This window comes from Ovis aries, chromosome 10 (genome assembly GCF_016772045.2).
Source record: "Ovis aries strain OAR_USU_Benz2616 breed Rambouillet chromosome 10, ARS-UI_Ramb_v3.0, whole genome shotgun sequence".
Taxonomy (NCBI): domain Eukaryota; kingdom Metazoa; phylum Chordata; class Mammalia; order Artiodactyla; family Bovidae; genus Ovis; species Ovis aries.
Genome location: NC_056063.1, coordinates 84417090 through 84435624, shown reverse-complemented (window position 1 = coordinate 84435624; position 18535 = coordinate 84417090). Strand labels below are relative to the sequence as shown.

The 18535-nt window shown below is 50.7% G+C and overlaps 1 protein-coding gene across 1 annotated transcript in view; it reads right to left on the bottom strand.

Annotated features, from left to right (window-relative positions):
* Window positions 1-18535, bottom strand: part of COL4A2 (collagen type IV alpha 2 chain) — a 157970-nt gene that overhangs the window by 92306 nt on the left and 47129 nt on the right. The window contains exon 4 of the mRNA XM_027973787.2: window positions 15540-15620. Within this exon, the coding sequence (XP_027829588.1) occupies window positions 15540-15620 (81 nt within the window). The remainder of the gene's footprint in view (window positions 1-15539; window positions 15621-18535) is intronic.

Here is an 18535-nt window from a genome sequence, read left to right as displayed (position 1 = left end):
GAAGTCTTTTTTAATCTTCTGGAATTAAGGGGCTCACTTTCATCCACAAAGTTCTTTTTGTTTACTTCCCCGGTCTGATTATTCTTACTTGAGGGTCTGCAGATGGCTACAGATCCTTCTTCGTCAATGCTATCCTCAAAATAAAGTCCTAAAAATACCAGCGGCAATTAACACTTGGACATCTCCTTTTCGGCTAATAGCCGTTTCACGGAATGTCTGTGTTTGAATTAGATCAGTATTAAACAAATAAAGAAAGATGAAAAAAGAGGACCCTCACTTCAGATCAGAAACTGGCTGCACCTTTCAAGATGTCACAAGAATTAAATTCTGAGTTGAGGTTGAAAAATCAATTGCACAAATGGAAGACCAATAATCAAAAGACAAAAAACAAGCAGCTACACAACAAAAAACTTCCTGGAAGAAAAAAATGGGAGTTTTGGGTGGAAATACACAGCTCGTGAGCCAACGCAGTAACGTGCTTGATGCGATTGCAGGACAAAGCTCCTAGACGCACAGCATCCAGACCAGGGAGGGTGGTCGTGCAGCTGCTACAGGCCCAGAGGCCAGGACCCCAAAAGGGAGGCAAGAGACTCGGAAGAAGGTGATCCGAATCTGAGTACGATTTTCATACGAGCAGTTGGTCGGAAGTCAGGGGTGCGCGTGACACAGCAGCAGCCACTTCAATATGAAAAAGGTTAGCAGAGCAAGCTCTTTCCTGAGTTCTGCCGAGATCCGTGGATTCAGAGTAAAGGGAGCTGGGATGGGGGCCAGCCGAAGGACGAGGGAAGAGACGGCTCACCGGGGTGCCAGGAGCTCCGAGGTTGGATGCTAGAGGCATTGCCGGGGCATCTGAGGTTGCGTGCGCTGGTGGGGTGGGGTGGGAAGGTGGGGTTCCTGTTCAGGAAGCGGGCAGGTAACAGAGGTAAGCCTTTCCGATGGGACAGTGTCACAGCACATGCTGCGGCGGGGGCCACCTTCCGGGTGCCGTGAAGGTCACGCCGGCCCCCTGCACCGTCAGCCAGTGGCGCGGGACTGCACTCTTATCTGAGGTACTACATCTAGGGGTCTATGGACTGCGCTCTTATCCACGGTATTACACGTAGTGGTCTATGGACTGCCCTTATCCATGGATTATGCTCTTATCCATGGACTGCGCTCTTATCCGAGGTATTACATCTAGGCATCTATGGACTGTGCTCTTATCTGTGGTATTACATCTAGGGGTCAATGGACTGCACTCTTATCTGTGGTATTACATCTAGGGGTCTATGGACTGTGCTCTTATCCACGGTATTACACGTAGTGGTCTATGGACTGCCCTTATCCATGGACTATGCTCTTATCCATGGACTGCGCTCTTATCCGAGGTATTACATCTAGGGGTCTATGGACTGGGCTCTTCCATGGTGTTATATGTGGTAGTCTATGGACTGCACTCTTATCCATGGTATTACACGTAGTGGTCTATGGACTGCCCTTATCCATGGACTATGCCCTTATCCATGGACTGTGCTCTTATCCATGGTATTACATCTAGGCATCTATGGACTGTGCTCTTATCCATGGTATTACATCTAGGGGTCAATGGACTGCGCTCTTATCCATGGTATTACACGTAGTGGTCTATGGACTGCCCTTATCCATGGACTATGCCCTTATCCATGGACTGTGCTCTTATCCATGGTATTACATCTAGTGGTCTAACTGTAACCAGGCCAGCAGGGTCCTGTGGGCCTTCGTGGGACACCTCACCACCCCCAGCCTCCCCTGCAGCTCCTCTCTGAAGATAACATGTTGATAATAGAACCCAGATAATCGTGTCTGATGCACCTTTCCTGAGTTGCCTTACAGATGCTAAAACCCCCGCCAAATGGAAGAAATTAAACTGCTTGATGACCAGGAGCCCCCAGACCCGCTGGCACCTAAGGACTGATAACGCTAACCCCTGTGACACCGCCCTGCCACCTCACCCTCCACCAGAGAACTGGACACGAGCTGATCACACCCCCTGAGTTCCCACTCCGTCACCTGGCCTTAAAAACCCTCTGTGGAAGCCCTTCGGGGACTTGGGGGTTTTCTGGGCGTGAGCCACCCATTCTCCTTGCTTCTCTGCTCCAAACTGAGTTCTCAGTGTGTTCGACTCACTGTTCACTGGGAGCATGAACTTGTGTTTGGTAGAGTAACAATGATCGAAGCTCCCCTAAAGCTACGGATGTGGCTGCCTCGTAACCAATTGCATCCAGCTCTCCTGGATTTCAAGTGAAACCTCCTAATGCTATTATTTGGACTTCCCTGTGGCTCAGACGGTAAAGCGTCTGTCTACAGTGCGGGAGACCTGGGTTCCGTCCCTGGGTTGGGAAGATCTGCTGGAGAAGGAAATGGCAACCCACTCCAGTACTCTTGCCTGGAAAATCCCATGGACAGAGGAGCCTGGTAGGCTACAGTCCATGGCGTCGCAAGGAGTCGGACACGACTGAGCGACTTCACTTTCCCTTCCTTTCCTTAATGCCGTTATTTAGTCCAAACCCTTTCTCCTTGTCTCTAGTTGACCGGGACTTTTAAAAAAGTGACTATTCAAATACAGTTCTACTGCGTGAATATGACTTTATTCTACAACTTGTAGAGGTGAATTCTATGCCCTCAGGATGCTCTTTAGTTCTTCCCTATACAACACTTGAGGAGAACAGGCTGATGTCATCCCCAGGCGTCTCTTGATTTCAAGATATACTCTTCAAAGGCAAGAGAAACACCGGCCAGAGGAGAAATTATTTCTAAGAAAGACGTGAAGCTGACGCGTGAACAGGAGGGAATCTCCTGGGGGCTCAGGTGCACTCACTTTATTTCTCATCTGTGGCGTGTCTGACACCGAGTTTCTTTCAAGTGAAGCTGTGGAATCAATCTCATTGTCTGGAAATTTTAAGTGAGATTCAATGTTAAGCAAGAATCTCACAGGGAAATTGTGGTTTTGAGAAAAGTTGAACTTTTTTAGTTCAGCTTTCAGGAGTTAGATTGTCTTCTCTGCAATAACGTGTGACGTGTGCACGTTCAGTCGTGTCCGACTGTGCGACCCAGGGACTGTAGCCTGCCAGGCTCCTCTGTCCATGGGATTCTCCTGCAAGAGTACCGCAGTGAGTTGGCACTCCCTTCTCCAGGGGATCTTCCTGAGCCAGGGATTGAACCCTCGCCTCCTGCACTGACAGGTAGATTCTTTACCATTGAGCCACCAGGGAAGCCCCAATATCATATTTGTCATTAACTGAGTAATTTTTGTAGTGAATTTTACTCTGTTATATGTATTTTATTATTATTTTTTATTTTGTGGGGGGCTCCAAAATCACTGCAAATGGTGATTGCAGCCATGAAATTAAAAGACGTGTACTCCTTGGAAGAAAAGTTATGACCAACCTAGATAGCATATTCAAAAGCAGAGACATTACTTTGCCGACTAAGGTCCGTCTAGTCAAGGCTATGGTTTTTCCAGTGGTCATGTATGGATGTGAGAGTTGGACTGTGAAGAAGGCTGAGCGCTGAAGAATTGATGCTTTTGAACTTTGGTGTTGGAGAAGACTCTTGAGAGTTCCTTGGACTGCAAGGAGATCCAACCAGTCCATTCTGAAGAAGATCAGCCCTGGGTGTTCTTTGGAAGGAATGATGCTAAAGCTGAAACTCCAGTACTTTGGCCACCTCATGCGAAGAGTTGACTCATTGGAAAAGACTCTGATGCTGGGAGGGATTGGGGGCAGGAGGAGAAGGGGACGACTGAGGATGAGATGGCTGGATGGCATCACCGACTCGATGGACGTGAGTCTGAGTGAACTCCGGGAGTTGGTGATGGACAGGGAGGCCTGGCGTGCTGCGATTCATGGGGTCGCAAAGAGTCGGACAGGACTGAGTGACTGAACTGAACTGACATGTAAGAATCTATTCTGAGTTATGTGCCCATTACCTAACCAGGAAAGCCTGTCCTCCTTCCTTCTCTGGAGTACTCTAAGAACAGAATGAATATTTGTGAGTCTCAGATGCATCCCTCCGTCCTCCCTGGGTGAGACAGTCGGGGAGACTTGTCAGTGAGCTACTCCAGCACTTCTGTCCTTCTATGATGAGAAATACAGATACTTGTGAAGTATCGGGTGTTAAGTGATGAGGAATCTCCCCCACGGCTTCCGAGTGGGGAAGCCACCTTCCTGTTTCAGCTTTCTGCTTCGGTCATCCAGCCTCCTATTCACCCCGCCTCCACTCTTCCCTTCAGGTTGTAACGGTGCGGCTTCGGGCTCTCACACTAAAATCTGTTGTGAATCTCGCCCTCCGCACCTGCCCAGGTGTAACACTGGCCCCTTCTCCAAGCTGATTGAAAAGAGTAGGAAGTTAAAAGCCACACAAACAAAAGAAAACTGCTTCGTAGTCAGCCACAGGGTTCTCTTCATTGTGTTCCAAATCACTGCAAAGTCATCGGTCCTCAAGGCTGGGGTCTTTCACTGAATCTCAGAGAGGCTAGTCCTGCTGGCCGATGCTGAATGAGGGTTCTTTAGAGATGTATCTTCACAAGGCTTAAAAAATGCCACGGTCACTAACTGGAGTGGATTATGTCAAAAACACATGCACGCTAACCTAGTAGCTCAGTCAGTAAAGAATCTGCCTGCAGTACAGGAGACCTGGGTTCGATCCCTGGGTCGGGAAGATCCCCCTGGAGAAGGAAATGGCAACCCACTCCGGCAATCTTGCCTGGGAAATCCCACGGACAGAGGAGGCTGGTGGGCTACAGCCCACGGTGTTGCGAAGAGCCGGGCCTGACCAAGCGACTGACACTGACTTGCTTAACGATCATTCGCTAACACTTTAGCTTTTATTACGGAGACACCAACTCCAGCATAGAACTCATTGTCCTCTGTTTTTTTTTTTTTTTTTTTTTAATTTAAAACAGACTTTAAGTCCGAAGAACAGTTATGGGCCTTACAAAGACAACATTTTAATAAAAAACATCAATGGTGACAATGTAGCTGAGAACCTCTTGGGCCGAAGACGTTATTTACCCAGAATTAATTACTTCCATTTCATTTCGGCTTCCTTTTTTGTTTGTTTGTTTTTGGTTCCAAGTCTTCAGGAATTATCTAGCAGTGCTTTGAATACAAAAACATTTGTTCCTATGGCAGGATTTCCATGCCATCCACACAGGGCTCACATTGGGCTCCTGGAAGGCCTATTTCTGCTTCAGCTCTTCTAGAATTTAAGCTTCTAGGCTGGACACAGAGAGGAAGGAGACGGGTATTTTGATCTTTTTAATCGGGGGGAAATGCGCCCTTTTGAAGGTCTGCCCTGTACTTCCCATGAGTCAGACATCTGACGACATGAATGAACTCGGCTGTCTACATCACAATGGGCTCGTCTGGGTGGGACGTCAGGGGGCCCAGAATCGCAGGCCCTTCAGGCTCCCAGGTTGGACAGTTTCTTAAGAAAATTCTGCCATGCCTAAGGTGTTTGAAAATAAATTTGTATCGACTTATTTAAACATTAAGTTTGCATTCACATCAGCGATGCGTGTAGCGTCTTTGCCACTGGCTCTTAAGGATACAGGTACGTAGCCTCTCTGATTCAAGGAGAAAACCAGGAAGAAAAAGACGACCGTCGCCCCACCCCAGAGTGAGAAGATTTATGCCTGGGCCACCTGGATTGGCCATTTCTACCATCTTCCCCTGGTTATTATTTACAACCGCTGGGGGGAAAGTAAGAGTCATTTCAAAAATTTGCCAGGGAAGCCATAGCTTTCTATCACACGCACAGCCTGGTGTAAGAGTGCATGGACGCGGGGCACTCAGCCTCTTGTCTAGACCGCCCCGAGGAGCTGAATGTGGGAGCTTTTTCCACGTGCGGACTCGATGGCTTCCGACCGTCTCTTTCTGCTGCGTGACGGAGGACAAAGTCAGAGGACGTGTTTCCATTTCCAGACAGCATTTAGAAAGCATGGCGTGTCTGGTAAGAATTTCGCTCGGGGTCGTTTTAGAAAGACTGCAAATGTTTACTAAGGACGGGCTGGAGGCGAACGAAAGAAAACAAAGGACTTGAAGACTGGCATTCCTGATCCAAGAGAAAAGCGAGACGCTTCGGTGCTCTGCTTGTCAAAACATTCCATCAGGGTAGGAGACCAGGGCTTCCGAAGGCAGAGCTTGAGGCTGGCTCAGAAGCAGAGGACAGTGTTCCTTCTCTCCCCCCAGCTTATCAGGTCCCTTAGGGTCTGTGTGGGGCTTTCAACCAAAACTCAAAACGGCATTACTATCGTTACCTGGCCTCTGAACCCACAGACACGTTTCCCTGGGGGCCATGAAAGGAAGCCCAGGTCCCCAGAACCGTCAACTTGAGACGCCGGAACCCAGGGAATCACTTTCTCACCATCCCCAGGGCCGGTGGAGGGTGTGGACCGCCGGTCTCCCCGAGGTTTTGCTTGCGGAGGCCACCGCCCCAAATCCACGCGCCCCTTTCCCACGCACGTGCACCAGCCGGCTGGCCTGCAGGCTTCCTTTCTGTGCTTCTGCATAAACCATACTTTCACCAACATCCCAGCTTCACATAAAAACATCTAACCTCAGTCAAAGGGTTCAGAGGAGGGGGACCTGCCAAGGTGAAAAAAGTCGTTTTCTTTCTCAAGTTCATTCTCTCTTCTGCCTGAGCTCTGAGAACGAATGCTCTGCTTCTTTTGTTTGGATGGACATTTAGAAAGAGTGATCTTCCCCTGGTATTTCTAGGGAGGTAGACACTTCACGCAAGATTGGAGTGTTTGAGGTGCTAGGTATGCACCTTTCTTTAGCAACACCTAGAGACAAGGATGTACTTTTTCATTATGAAGGAATTTGGTCGAGGCTGCCGGAGGGTGTGTGTGTGTGGTTATTTTCTGGGTAAATAAAATATGAAAACATTTAGATTCTGTCTCTGTACTCAGATACTGAGCGGCCCATGGCCCAGTGCGTCATTATTGATCACGGATAATGGTGCTACCGTAAACATGTCCTCTGCTGACTCTGTTTTTTAAATCAGATATTAATATGTGCCCTGCTGTTACCGTAGGCAGCTGTGTTGTGGGCAGTTGCTGTTGCACTTGATAGATGGTGGGCCACAACCATCATGACTAATTTTCACCAGGGGTTTTCTTGATTCCTATTATTGAATGATGCATTCTACTGGTACAAAACATAGGAATCCAGGGAGTAACCTTCGTCCTGCTTCATCAGAGTCATGACGCTTTCAATGATCATGGAAATAAATTTTTCTGTAAGTGCTGACTTTCAATCATCAGCTTCTGTCTAAAATGATGTTCTCTGAGTCCATGTAGTGAGGAAGGATTACAATTTTGTCTTTTTAAGATTTTTAACAATGTAGTCTTCCTTTCGGATAGGCTCCAGACTGGACGTTTATCTAACAAACTGTGACTCATGTTCGAATGGTCCTTTGAAATTAAATATTTACCACATTGGGGCAGGGCTCGGGGAGTAAGCCAGGGTCCTGCTATTCCCTGTCTGTTCTCCATCTGCGCAATTAAATCATTTCTACAGCACAGTCGAAAGTCCTACTTTAAGAAAATGCTTACTTAACCTTGCCAGAAAAGACCCTGATGTTGGGAAAGATTGAAGGCAAAAAGGAGAAGGGGACGATAGAGGACGAGATGGTTGGATGGAATCACCGACGCGATGGACCTGAGTTTGAGCAAGCTCTGGGAGTTGGTGATGGGCAGGGAGGCCTGGCGTGCTGCAGTCCATGGGGTTGGAGAGAGTCGGACACGACTGAGCAACTGAACAACAATCTCGCCGGAAAGAAGGCAAGAGTGATGTTATGGTCGGAAGCTGTGGGGGCTTGAGCACCAAATGTGTCCTGAACAAGACAAGCAGACAAAGGGCTTTCCGAAGGGGTGGGTCTTGATCGGAGCTCGAGCTGGCAAGGCAAATCCCCCTAAGAGACCACGGGGTTAAGAGGGAGGAGGAGGGACAGACAGATCAGGAAGCTGTTCAGATGCACTGTCACAGCCCAGAAAGGGCAAAGAATGATTCAGAAATAGCAGAAGCCCGCCTGGCTTCTGGGATCGTGCAACCTTCGTCTGCACAGAGCTCTCACCTACTCTCACCTACAGGGGTGTGACCTGCTCTATTTGTGTCCTTGGTGCCTAGTTGGGGCGACAGATGTGCAAACGATATTCACTGGACGAATAACTTCACGTGCAGCCGCCGCTGGCTGCGCGTCACCGACCGCCTGAGTGCAGGGCCACGTTCCCTGGCGTCTCTTTTTTAAAAGTTAATTATTTGTGGCTGCGCCGGGCCTTCGCTGCCGCCCGCAGGCTTTCTCTAGTTGGGGCGAGCGGGGGCCACTCTCGGTTGCGGCGCGTGGGCGTCTCATTGTGGTAGCGTCTCTGGTTGCAGAGCATGAGCTCTTGGCGACTTGGGCTTCAGGAGCTGTGGCCCCCAGGCTCTAGAGCACAGGCTCAGGAGTTGGGGTGCATGGGCTTAACTGTCCCGGGGCATGTGGGGTCTTCCCGGAGCAGGGATCGAGCCCGTGTCTCCTGCATTGGCGGGCGGATTCTTTAACGCTGAGCCAACAGGGAAGCCCCTCCTGGCATCGTTTTTGACTAGAAACTGTCCCCAGTGGACTGACTCACCCAAGTACGCACCGCACCAGCTTCTCTTGAGAGCTTGGTGACTTGAGCAAGTTATAAGTCAGGCAGCTCCTCTCAGGAGGTCTCCAGGATGGGTCTCGCCTTAGCCCAAGATGCCGCCCTGCTCCCTCGGACCTCACCCACCACGGATCTCACCTCCTGCTCTGCGAGGCTCACGCTGGCTCCCGAGGTGTCTCTTAAGGACCCCAGGCACACCTCAACCTTGGGGCCATCCCTGCCGCTCAGGGGCCCTGCCCCCGTTCACGGAAGCACCTCCTTCTTCCAGACACACGCCTTGTGCACAGATGACACAAATTACAGATTTTGAGGGTTGCAAGAATATAAAATTCCATTATTAAAAGGAGGCTAGGGTTCTTAACCGTGGCAGATACGAAAGAAAACGTCCCGTTAGAAGCGTACCACTGACGTGCGACGCACGCCTCAGGCGGGCATCGTCCAGACCTGCTGTGGTGCCACCTTTCCTGCAGAGAGGAGTTAAGCAGCTGAGCTGGGTGCAGCCACACCGGCGTCCAGCTAGCCGGAACCACCGCCTTTCCAGACAGGCACTAAAAATAAGCCTGCGATGCTGAAAGTAGGTGAGAGCTCTGTGCAGACGAAGGCTACACGAGCCCAGAAGCCAGGCAGGCCTCTGCTATTTCTGAATCATTCTTTGCCCTTTCTGGGCTGTGACAGAGTAGCTGACCGGGGGGTGCTTTCTGTTAGGTCCGTGGGGCAGACCATTGACACGCACCTGCCTGGAGTGGCTGCAGCTGCTGTGGAAAGCGGTCTGCCACGGCAGTGCGGTGTGTGTGTCCCACAGGAGCAAGGGTCATCGCGTAGCCAAGATGGGCGGCCATGTGCTGGGGGAAACCCACCCCAGTGGCGGACCACACACAGTATGTATATACAGCTTGAAGATCTATGCTCTGAGCACCTCTACATGGCTCCACAGTGACCGGCCAGTTTTCAAATTTACATTGAGCTGTTTCAAAGAACAAAAATTCCATTCTTTCCCATATCCCAGTTATACACGTTTGAGGGTGTCAATCAGCAACAGGTGACAGGATGGACCGCCCGTTGGTGAGACCACAGCTTACCTGGGAGAGGGCATGACCAGGCCGCCGAGGCTCAGAGCCGCTCGGGCCCCCACCCCCCAGCTCCTGGAGGCCAGCGGCAGCCACCCACCTGGGCCGCCGAGAGGGCCCGCGTCCCCCGCACCCCATCCATCCGCGGCCACCCACCTCCGAGAGCGTTCTGTTCCCGCTGTGCTTCCTCTCTGCTTTTCACGTTGATTTATATTGTTGAACTTAAGGAATCTTGTGAGGTTAAGAATTATTTGCTCATACTTTGACCCAAGTCCAGGGACCCACAGACTGTGGGAAACTCTTGGCTCCTTGAAAAAAATGCAACGGCCAACTCGTGCCGGTTCTGCCTCTGCTGACGGGAGTGAGCTCTCAGCCGCACCCTTCCAGGAGCTGGGGTTTCAGTCTCGAGCCTCCTGCTGCCAGGCGCAGGGAGGGCGAGCGAGGGGTTGGCGGTACAGCCCTAGGACCGGTCACATGGGGGCTGCCCCTAGCCCACTGCAGCTTCTGGGGCCGTTCAACCACCTCAGTGATTCCCAACACTGCGGGCTTCATCTGTCTTTGGATTACCAATTTGTGTAACACCCGACTGCCTAGGAAAACAGGTGCCTCGTGAAGGTGGATGCCGTTCAAAAGTTGAAATAACCTATCTTACCCAACTTTACGGTAAAAAACCAAAGGGCTGAGGGGCTAGGAATCTAAGTAACTGAAATGATGATTTACATTGACCTCAGGTGGAAAACTCTGAGCGCTTTTCGGTGAGGTGATGCGCAAAGGCCAAGGTGTCTCTGTTGGCTGAATCCTGGGCCACCTGCGTCTCTCCTGATCCCTGTGCTGTGGGGCCTTGTATCCCATGGAGACCTCACTCTGCTTCGACAGGAATTCCGCAACAGAAATTCCCTCTGATGCTTGCAGCTCGACTGCCTTCAGCCTCCACCGTGTGTACAGAAAGAAGAAAGAGAAAAGAGAAGACAGAACCGGCCACAGAACCAGCTTGTTGGTGGGAACGCAAGCTGGTGCAGCCACCATGGAAAGCAGTCTGGAGGTTCCTTGAAAACACCAAAATGAGAGTTACCATCCGATCCAGCAATCCCACTCCTGGGCGTACACCCAGAGAAAAACACGGTCTGAAAGATACCTGGACCCCAGCGTTCACTGCAGCGCTATTTACAACAGCCAAGTCACGAAAGCAGCCCAACGTCCGTCGGCAGAGCAATGGATGCGGAAGTTGTGGTGCACGTGTGCAAGGGAATGCCACTCAGAGCAAAAGAATCCCATCTGCAGGAAGGTGGACGGCCTAGTAAGGATCATACTAAGACAAACAGATAACATCACTTCCGTGTGGAATCTGAACTATGATACAAATGAGCTTGTTTAGAAAAACAGAGAGTCACGCAGACACATAAAACAAGCTTATGGTTACCAAGGGGAAAGTGGGGGAGGATGAATTTGGAATTTGGAAGTAACTTACACACACCACTCTATAGGAAAAAGATAAACAAGAGCTGACTGACGAGCACAGGGAGCTATGCTCAAAATCTTGTAATAACCTAAACGGGAAAGAATCTGAAAAAGAACACATGTACACACACAACCGAATCACTGCGCTGTACACCTGAACCACTGTAAACCAACTATATATCTCAACCAAAAAAGGAACAGAAAAAGATACAGGGGCCGGACACCTCTGGGGGTGGCCAGTGTGTGACCGCTAGTGATCAAGTCTGAGAACTGAGTTGTTGCCTTTCTTTGTGTATAGTGAGTTTCCCTCTGGCTTAGATGGTAAAGAGCCTGCCTGCAATGTGGGAGACCTGGGTTTAATCCCTGGGTTGGGAAGAGCCCCTGGAGAAGGAAATGACAATCCAATCCAGTACTCTTGCCTGGAGAATTCCATGGATAACTGAGCCTGGGGGGCTATAGTCCATAGGGTTGCAAAGGGTCAGAAATGACTGAGCGACTAACACTTTGTATATGGTGCCCTGAGGAGTGTTGCTGGATTAGGGCTTAACACTCCCTAATTACTCCAATAGTCTTTCCAGTAGTCATGTACAGATATGAGAGTTGGACTATAAAGAAAGCTGAGCGCCAAAGAATTGATGCGTTTCAACTGTGGTGCTGGAGAAGACTCTTAAGAGTCCCTTGGAAAGCAAGGAGACCAAACCAGTCAATCTTAAAGAAAACCAACCCTGAATAATCTCTGGAAGGACTGATGCTGGAGCTGAAGCTCCAATACTTTGGCCACCTAATGTGAACAGCTGACTCACTGGAAAAGACCCTGATGCTGGGAAAGATTGAAGGCAGGAGAAGAGGGCGACAGAGGATGAGATGGTTGGAGGGCATCACCGACTCAATGGACATGAACTTGGGCAAACTCCGGGAGATGGTGAGGGATAGAGAAGCCTGGCGTGCGGCAGCCCATGGGGTCGCGAAGAGTCGGATGAACTTGGCAACTGGACAATTTAGTAGGAATACTGGACATACGAACTCTCCAATAACAACAAAGTCTCAACTCATCTTTTAAAGCGCTTCACTGATTCACGAAGCAGCTGAAGAGAGGCCTGAGAGCCACCACTCTTGAGGCAGGGGAGTGAAACTTCTTTTCCTCTCTGCCTGCAGGCCTCCCCCCACCCCACAGGGTAACAACGATCAGGAGGCCTGCAGATGCAGACGGTCACTGCGCTGGAACAGGCACTCGTCTGAAACTCTGAGAGCTCGCGTTCTGTTCTGGCCCCAGCGTGGAGCGGGTCTCCGCACCGGATGTTACTGTCCTCGCCTGTGACCTAGGAGGACGAGGCTGGGCCCCCCTGTGGGCCCCCCGGCTCTGACCGGGGAGTCCAGGGCGCACAGACAGCTGGCCTCAGCCCCGCCCCCAGCTCCCGCCCCGGCTACTGGCTTGCTGGAATGATCCCTGGGGCGGGTGGCTCGGTCTGTGAGAAACACTTCTCCCCCGGTGACGACCCGCCACCCACCCTCCAGCCTGGCTCGATGCGGGCGGCAAATGAGGGCTTACTCATTCGCTAACACGGGGGCGACGCTGGAGCCGGAATCCAGAGCACATTTGTGCTTTCTGCTTGGACTCCCGGAGTTATTCAGTAACAGAGAGTTTCTGGTGTTGGCTGTCACCATGGTGAGGAGCACAGGAGCTGGACCCCATGCCCGTATAAGGCAGGGCGGGCCCGGAGCTCTGGGAGCCAGGCTCTGCGGCCAGGCGCGGTCGCGGCTGCTCCGGGGGAAACGAGGGGAAGACAGGCGGCGAGGGACCCCAGGGGAGAACGTGGGAAAGGACAGACTCTGCGCCGGCTCTCTGAGCTCAGAGTCCGCCCACGGCTATTTTAGTGGATTCCGTTACTTCTGAAAAATACTATCAGCCCAAAAGGAGGGCAGAAATAGCTCTGCTCTCACTAGAATCCCATCGGGGTAGAGCTGTTAATTGGCAAAGATTTCATACACGTCCACCAGGTTTGTGGAATGGGCCCAGACATTCTGTTTTCATAAAAGATTTAATAAAGTCGATGCGACTGTCCTGACAATGAATAACTTCGGTGATGCACTGGGCTCTCCCCGTAGACAGTGATAAATGGGGTTAGCGATTTCTTCTCAGTGGGTTTCTTTCTGGCTTCTTACTGTCAGTCACTCCTATCCCCTTACTGATCAATATTCAACAGCACGTGTGAATCAGTCAGGCAGCCTCAGTTAGAATCACCCAGTTTGGATCTGTGTGGGCCAGAAAGTGAGTTTAGTGACTCCAAACACCCCTGCCATCCTGGTATGGGGGTGGGGGGGGAATCACCGTCCCTGGCTCTTGAACCAACTACCCAGACAACTGCTGAGTCTCAATTTAATTTGATTTCATTTGATAATGTGTCTGCAGATTAAAGTCAAGCCCGTGCTAGGTTACCCGTGTTAATGAAATTAACCAGAAGGTGTCACTTTCTGTGTTCTGGCAAGGCGGCGAAAGACTCAAGGCATTTTCTTAATCAGGGGTGACAGGAAATAACGCCTGTGCTGTAAACTTAGTAAATGAGAATAGACCTGGGGTCCTGTAGAAATTCCCTTCTAATGACCTCTTTGAGGAGACTCTTGGTGTCCTTTAACAATCCGCTGCTGTGCGGACAGTATCGCATATGGAAACGCTCAGAGGGAACTGTCTTTACAGGAGAAAAGCGTTCTTGCAAAAGCATCAGTGTTCGCCTACTGGTCCCACGTTAGCTAATCACAAGCAGTGAGAAGGGACAGACCCGGCCCCCTTCGGCTTGGTCTGTCTGGGTTCTCTCTGGTGGATCCCAGGGAGAAGAACGGTCCAGAGCCAGGCTCCCTCCGACAAAGGCAGGTCTCACAGACACGTGCGGTCTCAGGGCGCTGGTTTCTCTTCTCTGTGCCCGTATAAGGCTGAGCAAGCTGAGCTAGGGAGGCCAGAGCCTGCAAGCAGGCTTTCCGCCACTGCTCCGGAAGCATCGCTGGGAAAATCTATAGCTGGGAACCCCAGGGGAATTTTAAGTCTCATGGAACAGCCTCCATATATTTAAAAATACTTCTCCTTGTGAAATGCTGATAAAGCATCCTCAACTAGCAATTCCTGAAGCACTGAGTCCCTGCCAAGAGCAGAGGAAGCAACCACAGCAAAAACTGACGTGATGTACCAGCCCGTGGAGACTCTTGGAAGCTTCGATTTCCGGGCAGAAGACCACTCCTCTGCTGTGATCATTGCACCAAGGTAATGGTCGGCTGCGTGTTAGCACATAAGCTCCCCGCATCTATAAAGGGGGCCCATCACACCTTTGACCATTTGACTTCTGGGGTGGGGACTCGGGTCCAGAAGGAGGCAGGACCTGACACCCAGCCACAGATCTGGGTCCCCAACCAGTCATCTCTTCCTCCTGGTGGGCGAGGGGGGGCATGGCGACTTAAAACACAAGGGTTCAACTTGCTGAAGCTCACTGGGAACCCCCGAGGATGGCTATGATTCCCGATTCCAGCAAGGACAGAGAGATGCAGGCGAGAAGTCCCACAGGCCTCTGACCACCTGACGTGGGACGTGGGTGAGCCCTGGAGGGGAAGGAGCTATCCCAAAGTGCAAGGACTCGAGAGACCATGTCCTAAGATGAAAAACTACTCCCTACACTGCCACGCGCCAAAGAGGTCTTAAACACATGAATATAAACGAACCTTTAACTTCAGCAATGCCGAGACTCAAATATCAGCTTTCAAAGCAACACTTGGATGAAACGTGTTCAAGTATCAGGCCCACATTTCAAACATTGCCGGATGCTGCGGTAACTCGAGGCGACCTTTTCTCTCTGACTTACCTGTGAATTGCCTGTACATAAGAGGCATTCAGGGAAGGTGTGGGGTAATTTCAAAAGTCAAAGTGATTCTCAGTGGTTCAATGCAGCACTCTCTAGTTTAAATAGATACCAGGGTATAAATACAACAATGTATTCATGGTGGTTCAATGCCAACGCCCTCTAGTTTAAATAGATATCAGAGTATAAATGCAACTGCTTTCTTTATGCAATATTTTTTACAAAATATATGTTTATATATACTGTAAATACTAAACATAATTGCAGTATGTACACATATATGCACACGTATATTTATGACAATGAGCAAGAGAGAAGATGCTTGAGAAGGCCAACACTGTTCTCAAATTATTGAGAAAGTGGCATACAGAGACTGAATTCTGCATTCTATTCTTGCTTGCTTCATGGAAATGAACTCACCTGTATTGAATTTCTTATGATTGTATGCAAATGACTTAATCAGGTTATCTACAGCACTTGGTACGAAATGGAAGTAAAATGAAGACGATATTTATCACTTACCCGCCCTCCTTTCTCGGGGTAGCACTGGCAGCCCCCGCTGCAGTCTCTGCCTCCACAAGGCACGTCCAGTTTCTTCACACCCTGCAGAAATGAAGCCGAGAACGTTAACGTTAACGTTCTCAAGCACAGAGAACGTTACCCATCGCCCTCCAACCACAGCGAGGGCCGAACGCCACTGCTGACAGTCCTTCCACGCGTGACGACTATCAATCAAAACACTTGGTCAGTCTTTAAAGAAACAGGATTTAACTTTCAGAGCAGTCTGAGGTCCGTAAGCAAAGGTATGGCGGTTTCACGCACAGCTCTTTCTGCCCACGCCTCCCAACTATCAACACGCCCCTCACCAGACGGGCCGAGCGTTCCAATCGTGAACCTCCGCCGGTGCACCATCACCACCCCAAGTCCACGGTCGACATCAAGGCCGCCCTTGGTGCTGCACATTCGAGGGTGAATTAGCCTTTTTTCAGTGCCTACTAAGTGCCAGATGCCAAGCTGCGTCCTGGGGCTCAAAAGTCAAGGAGAACACTATCCAGGGATCCTGTGTGAAGTGAGCCTCGGATAAGGTGTTAATCGCTTTATTTTCAAGGAGGAACTCCAGGCTTCATTCTGCCTGGAAAGGTCGGGGGTGGGTTCTGGGAGAGACGTCCGAGGCTGGGTAGGATGGTCAGGGTGACTGCCCGCGGCACTCTGCAGGGCCGCCTGACAAAGCACAGACCTACTGAGTTGCAGGGAGGGAGCTTCTGATCCAGAGGCGGAATTTGCAGATACTCCTGGTGGGATGACACACCCTCCCCTCCATCACAGGGAGCCACCAGCCACGGAGAAGTCCCCACCCCTTCCCTTCCCTGAGGCGTGCTAATTTGGGGTACAGAGAGGGCGGGTTGGTGGTGAGGTTTCTCCTAAGTGTTTATTCAGCTGGGTTGGGGTGATATCGTCGAAGTGTGCGCCAGTCCCTGAGATGTCACTGTTAGATGACTTTAGCGATAGCGGGGGGATTTCTCTGGCTAGACAATTCCAAAGAGGAAAAAGGCCTTTCTTGCCCTCTGCGTCAGTGCTTCAGGCATGAGACGGACTTGCAGACTGGGCCATGTCTGAATTCCTCCCTTCAGACAGTGTCCATAGTACTAAGCGTTTTGAGTTGGAAATGACGATCAGCTTGGCCCTCCTTCTCCCCTCTCTGATCAGCCCGTCAGCTATGCCCACCTGCAGCCCCATCCCACCCCCAACAGGTGAGTTAGTGCAGCTGGTCCCCGGGGGTCCTCCATCTGGCTCCTCACTCTTGGCCAGGTGGTCCGGAGCCCACAGGGAGCCGATCTGGCGGGCACCCTGGGTGCAGTAAGCCCTGGTGAGCACTCGGCCAGACCTAACGTGCAAGCAGCGGCCCCAACTACAGAGACCGATCCAGCTCATCAGCATCACATTCCACCAGGGCAGCCCCTCCCCTTCCGAGCAGAGTCCCAGTGACGAAACCGGGGTCCCTTGGGGAGTTCTTCTGTCTGGTTTTTGGGCCAACACATTGGTCAGCATTCTCCGGCTTCCCAGGGTTCACGGGGAGATGCGGATGGGGCTGCCTGGCCGCCTCGACGCCTCCTGCCAGCACAAGCCTCCTGCTCGGTCAATGCTGGGGGGCACAAGTGAACTCTGACTCCACGCTGCCTGGCGGGAGCATCATCGGCCTCATCAGAGATGCAGCGTCCTTTCTGTAGACAGGACACATCCCTTTGCCAAGTCCTTTCTTTGGAGGAGCGGTATTGGAGAGTCTCACATTTGTTGTTTTTATTCTTTCCCTAATGTAATATCAGCTGCATCTGTCACTACTTTGAAGAACTAAAAAAAAAAAAAAAAATCTGAAGATCTCAAACTCTTTACAGAAACCAGTACCTCTAAAGTCTTCTGAGACTCTTGGTATCCTTCTGAGCTGAGTCAGGCGACGGGAGAGCATAAGAGTAAACACAAATGGATAAGAGGGCTTCCCAGGTGGTGCTAGTGGTAAAGAAGTGCCTTCCAATGCAGGAGATGCGGGTTCGATCCCTGGGTCAGAAAGATCTCCTGGGAGAGGACATGTCCACCCACTCCAGTACTCTTGCTGGGAAATCCCAAGGATGGAGGAGCCTGGTAGGCTACAACCCATGGGGTCGTAACAAGTTGGACACGACTGAAGCGACTTAGCTCACATGCACAAACATGGATAAAGTCCTTTCATGCCCTCCAAATGTGATTCTAGGTATTTGCCCAATTTTGTATGGCTTCAGTGTTTAACTACAGTGGGGCTCATTTTAAAACCGCCCGACCCTGGATATTTGGTGTTTACACATCCGGCTGCGGGCCAAGTCGTTGGTGTGCGGATTATTCTGAGCACCAAAGCGAGAAGCCTGGATGAACCGCGTTGGACTTTGTCCTCTGCACGACTGGGACGTAAATAGGCACACGGGCAAGGTGAACTCGGCTCACACGGTCACGATTCACTTACCAGTTGCTTGGAAAGGGTAGGGGGACTCCTCAGGCTGAAGTGAGAAGCATACACTCCTATTCCCCAGCTGGGGTTTCACATGTTATTTTTAATTTTGATTTTAAAGCCACTTGCCAAATCCCTGTATATAAATCAATGGTCGAAACGACTTTAATGGCTTCAAATCGACCTAACAGACTTTCTGTTCTAGCTCTAGGGTATGTACTGGATTTAGTTACAGAAATGCGCTCATAACCTGCTCAAAATTCGACAGTGCTTTCTGCTTTGGGAACAAGGCTTGCAGGTCTGAAGACTCCCAGTCTCCATACTTCTCGGCCATGAGCCCAGGGCTCAGATACCATGACTCAGGACGTGGGGGAGACACTGTTGAGAGGTAGCCCTCCACCTGATAAGCCAATTTCCATCCTGGAAATTCCAGCCCTCGTGTGTATGTCTGTGTGTGTGTGTGTGTGTGTGTGTGTGTGTGTATGTCTCTGTGTGTGTGTGTCTGTGTGTGTATGTCTCTGTGTGTGTGTGTCTCTGTGTG